The 20,594-nt window shown below is 46.9% G+C and overlaps 1 protein-coding gene across 1 annotated transcript in view; it reads left to right on the top strand.

Annotated features, from left to right (window-relative positions):
• The first annotated feature begins 6,114 nt into the window (after positions 1–6,114).
• The window catches only part of TMC3 (transmembrane channel like 3), a 98,847-nt gene continuing 84,367 nt past the window's right edge, over positions 6,115–20,594 (top strand). Inside the window, exon 1 of the mRNA XM_024561914.3 lies at positions 6,115–6,160. Within this exon, the coding sequence (XP_024417682.3) occupies positions 6,148–6,160 (13 nt within the window). The 5' untranslated portion in view covers positions 6,115–6,147. The remainder of the gene's footprint in view (positions 6,161–20,594) is intronic.

Consider the following 20,594-nt stretch of genomic DNA (forward strand, 5'->3'; position numbering starts at 1 on the left):
CTTTTTTTTCTTTTTGGTGTATCGGTATGTTCTTTTTATATAATGAATAATTACTTATATAATAAAGTATTTGTACAAAGGCACCTGCAGTAAGTTTTTGGTGAGGATAAGCTCTTACTCTGTGCCTTGTGGGTGATATTTGTCTCCTGCTTTCATGCTGGTGACTTTACAGTAGGCCGAGTCTTCTCCTGCCCCCTTCACCGGTTTTGGAAAGAAGGCAGGTCTTCCCAGCAGAGGGCCCACCCGACCTGCACGGAGGCACCTGGCTGAGGAGGCCCGTGGGGCTGAAGTGTCGCCCCTGGTCTGTGGGCCAAGCTCTGATGAGTGGCGTGAACGAGCATGTGCCCACAGGGGTCCTGTTTCCACTCACACCTGGCCCTGTCCTAGCTTCTGTATCCTTCAGAGTAGTGTCGGTGGGTCCCTGTGTGTTAACCTTGTTCCTGTGAGAAGTCTTCTCTTCAGTCTCAAGGTCAAGCCTAGCAGTACAAACTGCGTGGTGGAGCAGCGTCCCGCAGTGAAGGTGTAAGGAGGCTGAAGTCAAGGACTGTGTAGGTGGGAAATGGCATCTCTTCAGGGGTCGTCCCCTGGCTGTGCTGACCTGAGGGCACAAAGCCACTTTCCTTCCATTCTTCCAGTCTTCCACTCCAAGTATGGGGCTGGGCCCAGGCAGCTTCTTGCCTCCTGGGGAGGAAGACAGTCCAGTTTCTGTGGGAAACCCTCTTCCCATTAGTGAGAAGCTGAGCCAGATCACAAGCCTTGCCACCCACTGACTTGTTCATGCGGGTCTGCAGTCCCTTAAGGGCCACCAGCAAATGTTGTCCCTACTGGCAATGAATGGGGCTGCTCTCACGTATACAGAGCCCCCCTCACGGGCAGCTCTTCCCCCTTCTGACTCAGGAGTCCAGATCCTCCCCGAGTCCTCCTCTTCTGCATCACCATCTAGAGAAGAACAGTTCTGACTCCGTGTCTGACGGCCTCCTTGAGAGCAACCCCACCCACACCCCCGACGGCAGCACTTCCTCAGGGCTCGAGGGCCACCCTGCCGCATTTGCACCGCATCTGGAGGCTCTTTGCTGTTTGAAGTTGCCTTGTATTGCTCCCATCGGCACCTCTTCTGGAAGGGTGCAGCAGAAAAGGGGGTGGGTACAGAGAGGGTCATTTAAGAATAATTTGCATCCAGACAATTGCTTGCACAGAGACACTGGGGGAGCGAGGCAGACCTCTGGGTGTCAGGACTGTCCAGACAGCGCAGGACACAAGCTACGTGTCATTGCTCTGCCATGAGACATGCCCTGCTTGTGTTGTCCTCAGAAACATGATTGGAACCAGAAAAGGGAGGGAGGAGGCAGCAAGGTAGGAGGAAAGGGGAGATGGGAAAGGAAACGGAGGGGGAACTCTAAAGTGTAGGGGAGACTGAAGACGTGAGAAGGTTGTATGAATGTAGAAGAAATCTAATTCCTGATATCAAATATGTACACTGCCCCCACCGTCTGGGAGCATCGTCGTTCCCACTTCAGCGCAAACCACAGTCGCTGATGCCCAGCATTGTGTTCGTTCCAGACCCTGAGCTGCCTGCCGATCAGCTGTGGCTGCGACGCAAGGCCGATAAAGATGTGGTTGGAGTGCTGAGGGCGAGACAGCACAGGCATGAGAGGCAACACCTGCAGCCCGGGGGAAGGACATGCAAGAAAGGTGTGCAGGTAGGACAGGAAGTGCGTGTCGAAATGTAAGGTCTGTAGGGAGGGCCTGGAGCACACCAGCAGGGCCCCTTACATGGCTGTGAGAGGTGATTCTGGAAATGCAGGCAGAGGCCACGGCATGAAGGATCTCGTGGACTTTTGTCTCGTACGTGATGGGAGGTCAAAGAGAAGAGGCATGAAGAGTTTACCCTGGTGACAGATGGGGGCTGGTGGGCCTACGGTCCCAGAAGTCCCTAAAGGAGAGCCAAGACAACAGCTCAGCTCACTGTGGTTTTCTGTTGCTTATCTGCCTTCAGTGCTGTGACCTGTGTGTGTGGAGAGAGAAGGGGCAAGACTCTCGAAGATTGGAAGCAGAGCATGCTCATTAATTAATTCAACAACCATTTTGCTGCAGGGTTGAGCAAATTTGAGAGGGGAAAGGAAAAGGGCCAAAGTGCTTAAAACTTTGGGAAAGGGAATCCATCTCTGATGCCTTGGTTCTGATTATTCTTCAGCTACATAAACACCCAAAGAGATGACCTCATGTGTTCCACAGGCGTGACCAAAGACTGTGGCCCAGATGTTCGAAGTAAACAGCGCTGGTGCAGGGGCGTAGTTGTGTAGCCCTGAGATGGCCTGGGAAGAGGTTAGTCCACTTTTTTTCTTTTTCTTAACATAAACCACAAGTTAAGGCTAAATCAGAAAGAAAATGAAAAGCGTTCCTCATGCGCTCTGATCTGGCTCATGTTTTATACATGCCCAGGAAGCCCTCTGCACACCTTCCTCTGCTCAGGAATTTGTACAAGTAGCGTTTCTCCTGTTGACAGGATTCTGCTGAAAACTGGATTTTCTGCTGTTTTCATTACTTTTTTCTAAATGTTCCACAGCTCTGCTTTTTACAGCCAGCTTTCCATTTTCATATTGTTGTAGCAGCACCAAAAGTAACATCTGTGTCCAAAAGGCTGTAAAATGTATGTTTTGACCCTGAGATTTTTACTGGACTTCACTGAGGGGCAAGGCTCATCCCTGTTCTTCAGAATCCCACAGTGCTCAGCACACACCACAGCGGGTAGTGGGCGCTTTGCTCTCAGCAGTGCTGTCCTCCTGGGGACAAGGGCGTCCTGGACCGCAGCTGTAGAACGGGCGGGTTCCAGCGTGTTTGCTGAGACAGACGAGGCTGCAGCCTGTACAGTTACACACTGAAATGGAGCTGGGCGGGAGCCAGTTCTGACAAATAAACTTTCTGTCGTGTAGGTTGGTGAGAGCTCAGAACCAGGTTTAAATTATTTAGATAAACAACAGAATTTTACCCTAGAGCAAACTCGGACCTCCAGCAGCCAGGAGTGGAGCTGCTGCCTCCACTGCTGATGTCAGCTCAGACCTGCATCCCAGCCCGAGCTTGAGACCTGAGTGAAAGAAAGAGCTTTATTCACTCAGCGAAAACGTTCTCCGGAATAGTTAATGCAGTTCAATTGATTCGTCAGGAGCTATAATTCCAAAATCTTTTATTAGTTATATTATGATGCCGTGCAGTGGTTGGGTTTTGGACTGTATAATACTTTCCCCAAACTGGCTCCAGGGACAATATTTTTATTACCTGATTTTTATAAACCTGATGTTAGACCAAGATATTTCTGCAGAACATTTTAATATGACTATTTTTTAATAGGAACACAAAATTATACTCATTTATATAGTAATAAAGTCTGTACAAAGACCATAAAAATACAGATGCAGATGCTAGATAGTTTACTACTGAAATTCAGCAGGCGTCCCCCGATCTCTGTTAACATGGGCATCAATACAGATTTCAGACTGTGGACAAGGCAATAAAATCCCCTCCAATGAATCAGTAGCTTAATATATTTGTAATTTTTATATTAATACTCTCCATATTCATAGCCAAGTCTATTTATTTATTTATTGTAAAAATAATCTGTGTGGCAACCAAACCAATACAGAACAGGCAGCCTCAAAGGCAAACAGAGTTCAGCCCTTCCCTGGGTAAGTCCCTGGGCAGTGAGTTGGTGCGGAGAAACGGACGTGGGAGATCGCCCTGTTACGGAGGTGAAAGGGGTGGACCCCAGAATGTTGGATTACTTGCCCAAGCAGTCGTTTGCCAGGAAGATGAATTGAGATAAAAATCCATGTACTTAAAAAATTAAAGTACAAAAAAGTCTATATTCATTTATGAGGGAGAAACTGACACATTTATTCAAAAGTTAGACTCTTTTTCTCCATTGTCTTCCTTTTCTTCCCTAACTACCAACACTCCCTTCTGGGTTTGCGGACTCGATGTTTTCTTTATGAACTGTTTTAATGCTCAAGAAAGAGTTTCCATTTCTAGTCACGGCAGAGTGGCTCCTGTGGAACCAAACCCCCTACAGATAAGAACTGTAAACTCTGGGCGGAATTTTAAAAACAGCTTTATGAAGGTACTGGAAAGAGACCCCGAACAGGGAGAAACTGTAGGTGGGCACAGGCTTGGCAGAAGGGAGGGGCCTGGGTGTTTTCCATTGTTACTTCACTTTGGAGGGAAAAAACAGCTGTCACCCCTCAGAGCAGAGCCAGGAGGCTTTCCTTCAGGGTGTGTTTAGTGGCATTAAAAGCCGGCTCTCTTTCTGTAGCTGAGGTGGAGGTGGGGACCAAACTGAGGAACGAGATCATGATCAAATTTTAAGAGTTGCAAAAACTCAGCGCTGGGTCCTCCGCTCAGGGGTCTCCAACACCAAAGACAGGGTCCCAGGAGAGGAAGAGTAGGGCCATGCAGTGTGGGGCGGGCTGCGTAGGTGGCCTCCCAGGAGAACCTTGAATCAGGTTCCCTGGAAGTCTCTAGTTTGAAGAAGCATTTCAGGATTCTCCATCCCTGGCTCGAAGACAATGACAAAGCCTTAGATGATGCAGGTCCCCTGTGAGACAGTGCTTACCTTCTTCAGGGCTCCCCTGCCCCACTGGCCTCCACTCTAACACCCAGGGCTGTTTCCCAGCCTGAGTCCCCCAGCTGATGATAGCGGAGCAAAGAGGCACGCTCAGGCCATGCTACCCCTGGCCCACACTCTTAACCGTTCTCTTCTGCTGCCTTAAACAGCCTTCCTCAGTGACCTCTGAGCCCTGAGCTATCCCACACTGCACCCCTGGCCCTGCATGGCCACCTACAGTTACCTCCATTACAGTGAGCTACAGGGTAAAGTTCCATCCCCTGTGACGTCTCTCGTGCTCAGTAGCCGTCCTCACAGAATGTTCACACAGCAGCGACTTAGAACATGTAATAGCAAAAATACAATCATCCTCAATTGTGCAGTATACTTACCCGAAAGACTTAAAAATAAACTCAGCTACCAAGCCATATGAAGAAAAAGTGAAAGCTTTATTAAGTGGTAAGAGTAACTAAAAGTTCTGGGTGTAAGGGTCGAGTTGTACAGAGTCTGTTGCACCCAATTTACTTTACACATTTAACAGTCTAGCATCAGAATAGGATTTTATTTTTCATCCTACTTTTGCAAAAAATGGTTCTGAAATGACTGTGGATTGGAGAAAATATTAGCAGGGAAGAAGGAAAGGGTACTTCCATGTCTAGATACTCGTCCACTCTGTTAGTTTCGTTTGTACTCATGCCCATTTCAAAGCTGACCCTCAGTGCTCCCGTGCACCTGCACCTCCAGTCACCCCTCTGGGAAAGGGGCCGAAGAAAGGGAGCTGTGCTCCCCGTGCTTACTGCGGCCTCAGTCCCTGTAGCCAAGGTACGTGGGCCTAAGTGTCTGTCATCAGTGAGCGGAAGAGGTAGCATGGCTTACGTACACAGCACAATGTGACGCAGCCTCCAGAAGAAGGAGGTCCTGCCATTCACAGCAACGTAGAGGGAGCTGGAGGACGCTATTCTAAGGGAAACAAGCCAGACACGAACAAGCATTGCAGGATCTCACTTCCTGTGCGTCATCTAAGAGAGGCAGGCTCCTAGAGTAGCATGGTGGTTCCCCGGGGCGGGGGGATGGGGAGATGCTAGTCAAAGGCCACGGACTTCAGTTATGAGGTGACTCAGTTCTGAGGTCCAACACACCACATGGTCACGACACTTAGTGACACTTGATTGTATGCTTGAAATGTGTTAAATTGATTGTAAGTGTTCTCACCACACACACAAAGAAGGTAACTGTATAAGGTGATGGGTGTGTTTTCACAATATATCTGTGTATCAACATATCACCTCGTACATCTTAAATACATGCCACTTATATGTGAGTCACACATCAGACAATAAGCTAGGGGTGGGGGAAGCAGGTGCAATATTTATCTGAAAGGAAAAAAGAGCGCATGCCAACACTGAATAATCTGGAGTGGGAGGGTTATTTCATGTTTGTTAAAAACGTGGCTCATCGCCTGATGTTTTGTTACAGTGCTCACCCTGGAAAGCCTTGCTTGGGCTCAGGGACTCTTTGGAACCGCCGCCTGGTCGTGAGGACCACAAAGGATGCCGTGGAGTGGTGAGTGGCCTGCTTCTGCGATAAGCATCCTTCCTCTGTCATCTCTACTCGCCCTGCAGCTTTCCGGGCAATTGTTCTCACCTGAGAAATGGGGTCACAAATGATGGCCCGCCTTGCTGTGCAGGCTCTCCTGCGAGGGGAGGCTCCTGAGGGGCTGGCACAGGAGGAAATGCCGAGTGCAGAGGGAGGCGCTCGCCGGACAGGCCAGCGGCCCTGCTGCTCTGTCGCTCCCCAGGCAAACGTGAAACTGTGGTTTTCCGGAGCACTTGTGGTTGTTTAGGAAGACAAGTGATAGAATGAAAACAGTTTACAGCCAGGGGAGGCTTTAAAGAGTTCTCACATAGCTCCTCCATTGTAGAGTAGAAGGGACATGCTGCTTGCTGGTGACCAGTGCTTGGACGCAGGCTGAGGCACCAAAAGCACTTCTCCAAGAGTCCAGTGGTCAAAAATAAACGCACAGAAGGGCCTGTGCACATCACCATTATTTTGCCCAGTTATCAAGCCTGTCCCCTGCGATTGTCCCCGTGCCCTGCCATCCCTGCGTGGGTCTCAGCCCTGTCTGTCCAGGTGCTCTGCTTCTCGGTTGCTTTGGCTTTTAGTGTCAGAGGTCTAAACAAATTGTCCTCGACCCTGTTTAAGGGCCCGGTCTTAGTTTTTGGCAAATAGTTGATTTTTAGCAAATGTATTTATTTTTGGCAAATTGATTTTGAGCCTATGACTTCCTTTATGACTTTTAAAATACATACTTTTAGTAAAGTATCCACAATTGGTACAAAATTGTGAAGCAGCCACCAGGAAGCTAATGTTCAACATAAAAATTGTGTTTCTTTGGGAGAAACGGTGGTGGTTTGAGGACTTGCCTCCTTGTTGTTTCCCAGATAAAAGGCCAAGAACATGGTTGTCCATGTTCAGCCTCCTTTGACACAGGCTTTTCTCCCCTGGCAAAGAAGTCATACCCGTTGTGGAAAAAGAGAGAGACAGAGAGAGTGTGCGCCACCTTTTTTATCTGTCTTTTCAACTTCAGGCATGCTTTCCACATCCATAGTAACCTAATGGAGTCTAACAACCAATGAATGGTTTTAAAACCAGTGGGGACCCTGTTCTGCCCTGTGGCCTGAAATAAATCATCAATAGAGGCTTTTGGCCCTGTGTCCTGTTGGATAGTGAGAGTCAGGGTCAGCCTGTGCATTTTCTCATTCAGTCCCTGCTGAGGTCAAGGTGTGTGGGGCAGTGCTCCCCCAAGTGGGGGGCGGGAAACGAAGGCCCCTGCACCGTGTTTAGTGAGACGTAATCAGCCTCTCTTTTAGACCAGATGGGTGTAAAAGATGAGCCACCTGTAGGTGTGTTGGGGGACCAGAGGCACTGTCCACTCAGGGCAGGTGGAGCCCTGCCTATGCAGGAGGGGAGTGACGTGAATGAGAGCTTTTATAATGATAGTGGCACCTTCCCACTTCAGTTCCAGTCATGGGACCACTCTCTGCTGGTGGGTATTGCACCCAACACAGAGAAAAGGAAAACCTGGAACCAGGATTGTGGAAGCTCCCCAGCTCCACCCTCCCTTCCCCCTCCATCCCCTCCTCCTGCTTCATGACATTTGAGGGAACAAAGGTGTGGTTTTTGTAGCTCTGCTTTTTTAATGACTCAGATTTTAATGTCATCTGCTGTAGCAATCTCTGACTTGGCCATTTCTTTCTTTCTTTTTTTTTTTAATTTTTATTGTTATTCAATTACAGTTGTATGCCTTTTCTCCCCATCCCTCCACCCCACCCCAGCTGAACCCACCTCCTTCCCCCATCTCCACCCTCCCCCTTGATTTTGTCCATGTGTCCTTTATAGTAGTTCCTATAATCCCCTCTTCCCACTGTCCCCACCCCACTCCCCCCTGGCTATTGTTAGATTGTTCTTAACTTCAACGTCTCTGGTTATATTTTGTTTGCTTTTTTCTTCTGTTGATTAAAGGTGAGATCATATGGTATTTGTCCCTCACCGCCTGGCTTATTTCACTTAGCATAATGCTCTCCAGTTCCATCCATGCTGTTGCAAAGGGTATAAGCTCCTTCTTTCTCTCTGCTGCGTAGAATTCCATTGTGTAAATATACCATAGTTTTTGGATCCACTCGTTTGCTGATGGGCACTTAGGTTGCTTCCAGTACTTGGCTATTGTAAATTGTGCTGCTATGAACATTGGGATGCACAGGTTCTTCTGGATTGGTGTTTCAGGGTTCTTAGGGTATAATCCCAGCAGCGGAATTGCTGGGTCAAAGGGCAGTTCCATTTTTAGTTTTGTGAGGAAATTCCATACTGTTTTCCACAGTGGCCTCACCAGTCTGCATTCCCACCAACAGTGCACTAGGGTTCCCTTTTCTCCACATCCTCTCCAACATTCGTTTGTGGATTTGTTTATGCTGGCCACTCTGACTGGTGTGAGATGGTACCTCATTGTGGTTTTAATTTGCATCTCTCTGAGGGCTAGTGATGCTGAGCATCCTTTCATATGTCTCTGGGCCCTCTGTATGTCTTCCTTGGAGAAGTGTCTGTTCAAATCCTTTGCCCATTTTTTAATTGGTTTGTTTGTCTTCCTGGAGTGGAGTCGTGTGAGTTCTTTATATATTTTGGAGATCAGGTGACTTGGCCATTTCTTAGCAAAATAGTTAGTACATTATTAATGTGTTCCTTTTAAATGTTTTAAACTAACTGGTGGCTGAAAGGTAACAACACAGTAAAATATAATGGGTAAATATGTGATAACAATCCTTAAAAAAACAACACTTAGAAAACTTCCAAATAAAAAGCACTTAGGGTCATGAAAATATTTTATACACACACACAGTTTAAAACTTTGAAAGATCTCTTACTAAAGCAATCATTTAAAAAGGAGCAAAAATTGGCGTATTTCCGGACTATAAGACGCACCGGACCATAAGGCGCACCTAGGTTTTAGAGGAGGAAAATAGGGGAAAAAAAAAAAAATGCTCCACCGCTGCCACCCCTCTCCCCACCCCCACCGAGCCAGGTGAGCTACATTCGGACTATAAGACGCGCCCCCACTTTCCTCCCAAATTCGGAGGGTAGTCTTATAATCTGAAAAATACGGTAATCATTGCTAACTACCCATATATGCATGTGCTTTCTATGTATTGTTCAAGTATTTTATTTTGCTTTTTAAAATTAATTACATCCATCATATATTTTCTGGGAGGCCACATGGGTTTTATAATTATTATTTAAGTGAGTAAATGCTCGATTTAGGTCATGAACCCAAATTAATGACTGATGTCCTTAGTATTGGCCATGTAGGGTCCTCCCGGTTCTTCCTCAGCAGTGAGTGATATGGCAGGAACAGAGCTTACATGTGTGAGATGCTCCTTTATCCGAACTGTCTCTCTCGAGACCTGATAGGCGTGGCATGCCGAATCAGAGGCAGGGACCGCTTCTCCGGTTTGCTACATGTTTCTGACTGATCGCTGGCATTCCGGGACTGGCTCCGCCAACCGTGTCCCTGTGTCGGTGCCGCCATGACGTTGCCCGAATCGGTTGTGTCTGGCTCACGTTTGGGAGCTGCACATGCTACATGGTGTGAGGCATCTTTAACCTGCACCAAAAGTGCCAGCCTGCTAACACAGCTTCTTAAAGAGTGGCCCTTTCTGAAAGGCCCCCGAACGATGACTTTTATTTTGGAATTGCATTTAGGTCCCACACTTCCATGACGTGGTTCTCACTGGCAGTGCTGCTTGGAAGCAGGTGGTCCCGCAGAGCAGGACCTTAGGCCACAGCCCTTTGTGTGGCCCTCTTATGAAGGGAATCAGGAGACTTGGGCAGGCGGGAGGCTCCTTGAGCTCTGCCTGAGGCAGATCAGAGTTCAGAGGTCCGCTCCCCCACCCTCTCTGGGTGTCCTCACAGCTGTGTACCCTGCTTCCGAAGGGTGTGACCTTCCTGAGTGAGGGCCCCTGAGTTTGCCGTTGTTGGGCTGAGGGGAGACCCTCACAAGTAAGGAATGAGGTGTGCAGAGGGTCTCCTCTCCACTGCCACCTGGGCCCGAGCAGCCCCCTGGCGGGGTTCCTCTCCAGTGGCATCTGAGTCTGTGAACCACGTCATTACAGACTCTCCAGCCTCCCCAGGAAAGCTCCAGGGACCTGGGGCGGGGGGGGAGTCATTTGGCAAATGACTCCCTCGAGGGCAGCCAAGGATGAGCAGACTGCACAGTGCCCAGGCCTTGGGTCAGCAGAGAGAGCGAGCGAGTGAACACTGGCCTCTCCTGGCCCACTGATTTCCTTCTCGTTGTGAGAGGAAGGCAGCTTCCTGTGTGAGGACCAGTGTGCTTTCAGAGCTGACAGTTAGAGCCGCTCAGGGAGAAGAGGGCCTGGCTGTGTCTATGTCGGGGAAGCAGTCGAATGCTGGGGATCAAAGCTGAAGGCAGGAAGGTAGGGCCCCATCGAGAACCCGTAGGTCCTCCTCTGCCTCATTTTCCAGAGGAGAAAATTGAGGCTCAGTGAAGTTTGATCACTTGCCCTGCATGATACCGCAGCTGCTGTTGGTGCTGACATTGAGAGCCCCACCCTCACCCACCAGATGTCCTTCAGGCAGAAGCCAGTGACCTGCCCATCAGGGTTCCTTTCCGGTGGAAAGGCGGGGAGGCACGGCAAGGGCCCTTCCCACACGACAGCTCCCTAAACCTCAGTTCTTCACATCCTCCAGAACGAATGGATGTCCTTTGGTAATGGTTTGGGGACTCTGTATGACACATGAAGCTTAAGTTTGTTTGCTTCTTGGAAACATGTTCCATACCAAAGCAGAATCACCCCCAAGACAGAGCCACAAAGCAGCCTGTCAGGGAAGTGTGGCACTTTGGAGGCAGCTTGTTGTGCTCGGAAGACAGTGAGTCTGAGGCCCCAGTCCCGCCCTGCTGTAGACTCTCTGTCACCTGGGGCCTGTCCCTCCCCTGCCCTCTGCAGGCATCCGTTTCCTCACTTCTCCAGGAAGGACGCCCCTGTCATCCATGCTGTGGTCGGACACTGCATCCTCTGTTGGACTTTGAAATACGGAGTACTTCCTGTCACCCAGTGCCACCTCCCTAAGTGAACGTGTTGATTTTCCACCACTGGTGTGAGCCAGCGGAGCTGCCAAAGAGCTCTGTCCAGTCAAATGGCATTTACCAGACACCACACAGACTCAGGGCTCTGCTGTGCACACTGCGTATGGCGGGGTGGGAGGGGCCCCATCGGGGCAGCAGGCCGTCTGCTCCTGGCCAGAGCCGGACTCGCGCTCCAGGGGGCAAGCCGGTCGTGCACATGGGAGGCTCACCGTGAAATGCAGTTAGAAGTTCTCACTGTGTTCAGCCTCTCTCTCTCTCACTCGTTTTCTTCCTTTATCTTTCTGTGCTTTATTTTGGGTAGTTTCTTTGATCTGTCTTCCAGTTCTAATTCTCTTTTCTGCAGTGTCTAATCTGCCCTTATACCTGTGTGATACACTTTAGTAATTGTACTTCTCAGTTGTAAAGTTTGGTCTTTGTTCTTTTCAAAATTTGCTATGCCAATGTTGCGGTTTTCTGTTCCTTGAAGAAGTTTTCAAGTGTTGCTTTCATCTCCTCTGTCGTGGGAGCGTGGTTGTGTTCCAGGACGCCCCTGATCGGTCTGGTGCCTGCGCTCCGGGAGGGCTCCTCTGATGCCGTCTTCTCTGCAGGTCGCATTGACAGCATTCGGTACTCTCGCATTTCTGGGCATCTTGGGGGCTGTGTGCATGTCGTAAAACTGCTTGAGTGACAGTCTGAGGACGGGATGATGTCACCTTCACCTGGAAGGACTTCATGTGCCTTCTCAGGAGCTTTGGGGAACTCTAAGAGTGGGGCGTCTGCCAATACAGCAGGTGAAACAGTGAGCTCACATCCAGTTCCTTAAAGGGAAACATGGGTAAATATTTCATGTCCATCAAAGTTTTTGTAGAGGGTAGATTAGAAAGGAAAAGTTAAATAACCATTGATCATTAATCATCGCCATTAAATATTTAAATAAATATTTTGGAGGGAAGATGGCGGCAACATAGGTGGGAACGGAGTCCACTTCCCCTCAATGCCAGTGAAATACCTAGCTGATCTGAGGAGCAGAGCAAACAGCCAACAGTATTCCAGCATATATGAAGATCAGAGACCAAAGATAGAGGACATTGAAAGATCTGATGGTAAGAAGAGTGCTTAAGAATAATAAGGTCCCCGGGACCCGGGACCCGCGCGGGGACAAGGGCGGCAGAAGCCCCAGCCCATGCGTAGGGGCTGCTGCAGGATTCTTGGGAGAGGGCCAGGCTGAGCTGTGAGCAGCCAGGTGCTTGTTTGGACCAACGGGGCTTGAATAGGAAGAATTTCTCAAAAAGAAAAAGAAAATAGAGGCACTCAGGGGCTGGTTAGAGAACTCTCGGCAGCGGCCGCGGCCCCTGGCGCCCCTCCCCCCTCCACCCCTGGACTGTGAACGCGGGATGAGCAGCCCCGGCGCTCACCTGAAGCCCGGTTGCGCGCACGCAGATTAGCGAACTGGGGGCCCACACATGAAACCTCAGGTGGGTGAGCATCTGGAGCAGAGGCTAGCTGCTCCACCCAAAGGCCCAAAACAGCAGACCCGAGTGCCGAGTGACTCAGTCCCAAAGCGGCCCCGCCCACCCGAGAGACTCAAGCACGAAGCAGCTGGATCCGCCGGCTGCGAGCAACCCAAGCCCACAGCGGCTGGATTGGCTGATCAACGGCCTGATTGCCTGCCAGGGACCACACCTACAACGCGTACCTAACACCTGCGCACAGAGCCCTGCAGGGCCTACTGGCTCTCTAGGACAAAGGCAGAACACCCAGCAGAGGGGAGCTGCAGGGCTAGGGGAGATTGCATTCCCCAGAAAGACTCAACCCAGTAGGGGGCTGAACTACCCCATAGCAGCACCCAGAGCCCCTAGCAGTTAAGACAGCAAAGAGCAAGAAGGTAGAGTGTGAATTGCCCCTAATTGGTGCAACTCAAGGACAGCACAACTGGTGAACTAAAGGCCTACTGGGGAGCAGAAGGACCATGAGGAACTGGACTGCAGGCTGAACAACAGCGAAGAGCGTGGCCCAAGAAGGGAGAAAAGTGAAACCAATCCTTCCAACCACCCCCTCCAGTTCCACAGACAGGACGACCAGCAGAACTAACCTGACTGGTTTAAAGCCAGCAGAAGACTTTTTTTTTTCTTTCTTTCTTCCTTTCTTTTTTTTATGCCTTCTTCCTGCCTTCTTTTATTTATTCCTATGTTTTAATTTTTGTTAAAATTCCTTCTTATCTTGCCTCCGATCTTTCTTTATTCCCTCTTCCTTCTTTCCTTTCCTTTTCTATTTCCTTTTTCCCTCCTTCCCTTCTTTTTTTTTTTCTTCCCCCCTTTCTCTTTTCCCCACAGGTGAGACAACAAAACCTGGAGTGCTGAAAAGACTAGAGTTAGACCGTGTTACACCCATAAATGTCAGCTCAAGACCAGTGAGCACAGGAGATTAAGGAGACAGCACCACTGAATCCCATTGGCATTCTACCATAGAAGTTCATACCATAAACCCAGGGAGTCAGAATAGATCAATTTTAGAAGCAGAGGCTAACAAGAAGAGTCTCACAAACAATGGGAAGACAAAGAAACATTTCCCAAATGAAAGGAAAGGAGGAAACCTCAGAAAGAATGCTAACTGAAAAAGAGGCAAGTCAACTATCAGATACTGCGTTCAAAGCAATGGTTATCAGGAAGCTCACTGAGCTCTCTGAGCTCAAAGAGAACTACCAGAAACTACAGGGAAACTACAGTGAACTCACTGCAAACTATATCAACATGAAAAAGGGAATAGAAACTATCAACAAGAGCCAAGAGGAAATGAAGAATACAATTTCTGAATTGAAGAACACAGTAGAAGGAATGAAAAGCAGACTTGATGAAGCAGAAGATCGGATCAGCGAGCTGGAGGACAAAGTAGAAAAAAACACCCAGAAAGAGCAAGAAAAGGAAAAGAGGCTCAGAAAGAATGAAGAGGCAATAAGGGAAATTCAGGACAACATGAAACGTAACAATATCCGTATAATAGGAATACCAGAAGGAGAAGAAGAAGAGCAAGGGATAGAAAACCTGTTTGAAAAAGTAATGATGGAAAATTTCCCTAATCTGATGAGAGAAAAAGTCACCCAAATCCAGGAAACACAGAGAGTCCCAAGGAAGAGGAACCCAAAGAGACCCACTGCAAGACACATCATAATTAAAATGGCAAATTTCCAAGACAAAGAGAGGATCTTAAAGGCAGCAAGGGAGAAAAAGGAAGTAACGTACAAGGGAGCCCCAATAAGGTTAGCAACTGACTTCTCAATGGAAACGCTCCAAGCCAGAAGAGAATGGCAAAAAATATTCCAAGTAATGAGAAACAGAGGCCTGCAACCAAGGCTACTTTACCCAGCAAGGCTCTCAATCAAGATAGAAGGCCAAAGAAAGACTTTCCCAGACAAAACAAGTCTAAAAGAATACACTTCCACCAAACCAGCTCTGCAAGAGATGCTAAAAGGACTGCTTTAAGGAAAGGAAGGAAAAGAGAAAGAGGAACACAGGTAGGAAAAAATGGCAATGCATAACTACCTATCAATAATAACCTTAAACGTAAATGGATTAAATGCTCCAATCAAAAGACATAGAATAGCTGAATGGATAAGAAAACATGAACCACACATATGCTGCCTACAAGAGACCCATCTCAGGACAAAAGACTTACACAGACTGAAAGTGAAGGGCTGGAAACAAATTTTCCAAGCAAACGGACAGGGAAAAAAAGCAGGGGTAGCAATACTCATATCAGACAAAATAGACTTCACAAGAAGGGCCATAAAGAGAGACCCAGAAGGTCACTTCATAATACTCAAAGGAAGAATCCAGCAAGAAGACATAAATATTGTAAATATATATGCACCCAACATAGGAGCACCCAAATACATTAAGAAAATCTTGGAGGACTTCAAGAAAGATATTGACAGCAACACAATTATAGTAGGGGACTTTAACACCCCACTATCAAAAATGGACAGGTCTTCCAAACAAAATATCAACAAGGATATTGTGTCACTTAACAATACCCTAGAGGAAATGGACTTAACTGATATATATAGAGCTTTTCATCCCAAAGAAGCAAAATACACATTCTTTTCAAGTGTACATGGAACTTTTTCAAAGATAGACCACATGATAGGACACAAAGCAAGCCTAAACAAATTCAAGAACATTGAAATCATATCAAGCATTTTCTCTGACCACAAGGGGCTGAAACTAGAAACCAACCCCAAAGGAAAAAACCCAAAACACTCAAAATCATGGAGACTGAATAGCATGCTATTAAACAATGAATGGGTCAAGAACGAGATTAGGGAAGAAATCAAAAACTTCCTGGAAACAAATGAAAATGAACTCACAACAACCCAAAACCTATGGGACACAGCAAAGGCAGTCCTGAGAGGGAAGTTCATAGCAATACAGGCCTACCTTAAGAAGATAGAAACATTTCAAACAAACAACCTAACCCTACGCCTACAAGAACTCGAGGAACAACAACAAAGACAGCCCAGAGCAAGCAGAAGGAAGGAAATAACCAAGATCAGAGCAGAACTAAATGACATAGAGACTAAAAGCACAATTCTAAAGATCAATGAATCCAGGAGCTGGTTCTTTGAAAAGATAAACAAAATTGACAAGCCTTTAAGTAGGCTCATCAAGAAAAAAAGAGAGAGGATCCAAATAAACACAATTAGAAATGAAAGAGGAGAGATTACAACTGATACCCCAGAAATACAGAGGATTGTAAGAAATTACTACGAAGACCTGTATGCCAAGAAATTTGAAAACCTAGGTGAAATGGACACATTTCTAGAAAAATATAATCTTCCAAAACTGAATGAAGAAGAAGCAGAAAACCTGAACAGACCAGTAACAGCAGAGGAAATTGAAGCAGTCATCAAAAAACTCCCAACACACAAAAGCCCTGGACCAGATGGTTTCACAGGAGAATTCTACAAAGCATTTAAGGAAGAGCTAACCCCTATCCTTCACAGACTATTTGAAAAAATCCAAACTGATGGAAGACTCCCAAACTCTTTTTTATGAAGCCAGCATCATCCTAATCCCCAAACCAGATAAAGACACAACAAAGAAAGAAAACTTCAGGACCATATCTCTGATGAACATATACGCTAAAATTCTCAACAAAATATTGGCAAACCGCATCCAGCAATACATTAAAAAGATCATCCACCATGACCACGTGGGATTCATCCCAGGGATGCAAGGATGGTACAATATTTGCAAATCAATAAACATAATACATCACATCAACAACAGCAAAGACAAAAGTCACATGATCATATCAATAGATGCAGAAAAAGCATTTGATAAGGTACAGCACCCATTTCTGATAAAAATACTCAGCAAAGTGGGAATAGAGGGAGTATTCCTCAACATAATAAAGGCCATATATGAGAGACCTACAGCCAACATCATACCCGATGGACAAAAACTTAGAGCTTTCCCACTAAGATCAGGAACAAGACAAGGATGCCCTCTCTCACCACTCCTATTCAACATAGTATTGGAAGTCCTAGCCACAGCAATTAGACAAGAAAAAGAAATAAAAGGCATCCAAATTGGAAAGGAGGAAATGAAACTGTCACTGTTTTCAGATGACATGATAGTGTACGTGGAAAATCCTATAGACTCTACCAAAAAACTACTCGACCTAATAAATGAATTTGGCAAAACAGCTAGATACAAAGTCAATACTCAGAAATCAAAGGCATTCCTGTACACCAACAACGAAACTGCAGAAGCAGAAATCAGGAAAAAAATCCCATTTGATATAGCAACAAGAAAAATAAAGTACCTAGGAATAAACCTAACCAAGGAGGTAAAAGACCTGTACTCGGAAAACTACACAACATTGAAGAAAGAAATTAAGGAAGACACAAACAAATGGAAGCATGTACCATGCTCATGGATTGGGCAAATTAACATCATCAAAATGGCCATACTACCCAAAGCAATTTATAGATTCAATGCAATCCCTATTAGAGTACCCATGACATATTTCACAGATATAGAACGAACATTTCAGAAATTTATATGGAACCATACACGACCCCGAATAGCTGCAGCAATTTTGAGAAAGAAGAACAAAGCAGGAGGGATCACAATACCTGATATCAAACTGTATTACAAGGCCACTGTAATCAAAACAGCCTGGTACTGTCATAAAAACAGGCTCATAGACCAATGGAACAGAACAGAGAGCCCAGAAATAAACTCAAGTCTTTACGGTCAATTAATATTTGACAAAGGAGGCAGGAGCATAAAATAGAGCAAAAACAGCCTCTTCAACAGATGGTGTTGGGAGATCTGGACAGCTACGTGCAAAAAAATGAAACTCAATCACCAACTTACGCCATACACAAAAATAAACTCAAAATGGATAAAAGACTTAAATATAAGTTGTAACACCATAAAAGTCCTAGAGGAAAACATTGGCAGGAAGATCTCAGACATTCCACGCAGCAACATCCTCACAGACATGTCCCCTAAAGCAAGGGACATAAAGGAAAGAATAAACAAATGGGACCTCATCAAAATAAAAAGCTTCTGCAAGACTAAAGAAAACAGCACCAAATTACAAAGAGAACCAACAGTATGGGAAAACATATTTGCCAATGATACCTCAGACAAGGGCCTGATCTCCAAAATATATAAAGAACTCACACGACTCCACTCCAGGAAGACAAACAACCCAATTAAAAAATGGGCAAAGGACTTGAACAGACACTTCTCCAAGGAAGATATACAGAGGGCCCAGAGACATATGAAAGGATGCTCAGCATCACTAGCCATCAGAGAGATGCAAATTAAAACCACAATGAGGTACCATCTCACACCAGTCAGAGTGGCCAGCATAAACAAATCCACAAACGAATGTTGGAGAGGATGTGGAGAAAAGGGAACCCTAGTGCACTGTTGGTGGGAATGCAGACTGGTGAGGCCACTGTGGAAAACAGTATGGAATTTCCTCACAAAACTAAAAATGGAACTGCCCTTTGACCCAGCAATTCCGCTGCTGGGATTATACCCTAAGAACCCTGAAACACCAATCCAGAAGAACCTGTGCATCCCAATGTTCATAGCAGCACAATTTACAATAGCCAAGTACTGGAAGCAACCTAAGTGCCCATCAGCAAACGAGTGGATCCAAAAACTATGGTATATTTACACAATGGAATTCTACGCAGCAGAGAGAAAGAAGGAGCTTATACCCTTTGCAACAGCATGGATGGAACTGGAGAGCATTATGCTAAGTGAAATAAGCCAGGCGGTGAGGGACAAATACCATATGATCTCACCTTTAACTAGAACATAATCAACAGAAGAAAAAAGCAAACAAAATATAACCAGAGACGTTGAAGTTAAGAACAATATAACAATAGCCAGGGGGGAGTGGGGTGGGGACAGTGGGAAGAGGGGATTGCAGGAACTATTATAAAGGACACATGGACAAAATCGGGGGTGGGGGGTAGGCGTGGGGGAGGGAGGTGGGTTCAGCTGGGGTGGGGGGGAGGGAAGGGGAGAAAAGGCATATAACGGTAATTGAATGACAATAAAAATTTAAAAAAAAAAGGACTAATTAAAAAAAATATTTTGTTAAATGTTGTGTTGAATTGGTATAGAAAGCGGAAATAGAGCCAGCTTACAGTTATGCGAACCTAGTGGTGGAGCGAGATGCAGAACCTAGGTCACTAAGCCCGGCACTGTTTCCGTCCTCACTGTGCAGGACTGCCACTCTGCGGGGGCAGTCAGACACGTGCAGGGGCTCCGAGTCCTCCGATTCTTTGGTCGGCCACTGCCTGCCTTCCCAGCTGATGTGCATGAGTCCGTGTGTGCACCGCACCAGTCAGGGAGCTGGGCACTTGCCGTGTGAACTGGCCTGGGTGGAAGGACGGAGCTCGGACTCCAGAGTAACAGCAGCAGGCACCAACAGCATTGCTGAGTGGGTTTGGTAGCCTCTTAAGTAATAGTCGCTTCAGCCCAGGTTTGCAGTGGGTCTTTTGTTTATTTGCTTTGAGAGAGAAAGAAGGTCTTTGAGACCAGATAGACCATGAACTCTAAGAAGGAAGGCGTAATGTTTCCATAAAAAACAATAGTCTGGAAAGAGGATGCATGCTGTTAAAAGATCTAGTTCCTGCACAACGGGAATAAAAATTCAGCACTCTGGCAGGAGAAGGACACGCTGACTCCCCGGTGGAGTGGACAGGGAGCTCCAGAGGGCTGTAGGAAGAACCTGGGAGCAGAGTAGGTGTGTGTCTGTGAGCTCTCAGAGACGTCCTCAGACAGCAGGGGCAGAGTGGGGCTCACGGGGCGTGGCGCTCACAGCAGCGGGGGCAGAGGCACTTGGGGTCCTGGACTCGGGCTGCATCACAGCACAGTGGGCAGGGCGTTGGCCGGGAGGTGCAGCTGGCTGGCAGAGGCCTGGCAGCGTGGTGCCCGTCAAAACTGCATGCTGCAGATGGGGAGCCCAGAGGTGGACCCACAGAACTCCAGTCCCCTGACCTTTGATTGGGGGGGGGGCACAGGCAGTGCAGAGGGGAAAAGGTAGTCGTTGAAACCAGTGGTGCTGGGCCAACTGCACATCTGTACGCAAAATAATGAATCCAGACACATACTGTAAAAGTTTTACAAAAAATAACTCAAAATGGATCACAGACCAACATGGAAAATGCAGAACTACAAAACTCCTAGAAATAATGTAGGAGGAAATCTAGAAGACCTTGGGTATAGCTGTGATATTTTAGATGCAACACCAAAGGCACAGTCCTGAAGGGAATAATTGATACACTGACCTTCATTAGAATTAAACTCCTCTGCTTTGCCAAAGTGGTGTCAGGAGGATGGGTAGGCAAGCCACAGACTGGGAGAGCATATTTGCAAAAGACATAGCCATGCCCTGGGCTCAAGTGATTGGAGCATTGTCCCACACACTGAAAGGCTGCAGCTTCAGTCCCCAGTTGGGGTGTACAAAGAAAGCAACCAATAGATCTTTCTCTCCCTCTCTCTCCCTCCCTCTCTCTCTAAAATTAATAATAAATATCCTCAGGTGAGGATTTAAAAAACTAAATAAAAAAGACATACCCACTATAAATTCATTAATAAGTTACATGCAAAAATTTGATCTTAGGAAAGAGTACTCTGAAAAATGCGTAGGTTTATCTCCATCCTCCCCAATGCCACTTACAAAGTGGCATCTGACTGGTGAGACGCACCAGAGTGCCTCCCTGCTGGCATCTTCCCACCTGTCAGGGGACTCGCTCCTTTCCCAGTGGACCTGTCGTTACCGCATCCTCAGTGCACACAAGCTCCACCAGGGCGGTGACTCAGACTCAGA

Source organism: Desmodus rotundus, chromosome 10 (genome assembly GCF_022682495.2).
Source record: "Desmodus rotundus isolate HL8 chromosome 10, HLdesRot8A.1, whole genome shotgun sequence".
Taxonomy (NCBI): domain Eukaryota; kingdom Metazoa; phylum Chordata; class Mammalia; order Chiroptera; family Phyllostomidae; genus Desmodus; species Desmodus rotundus.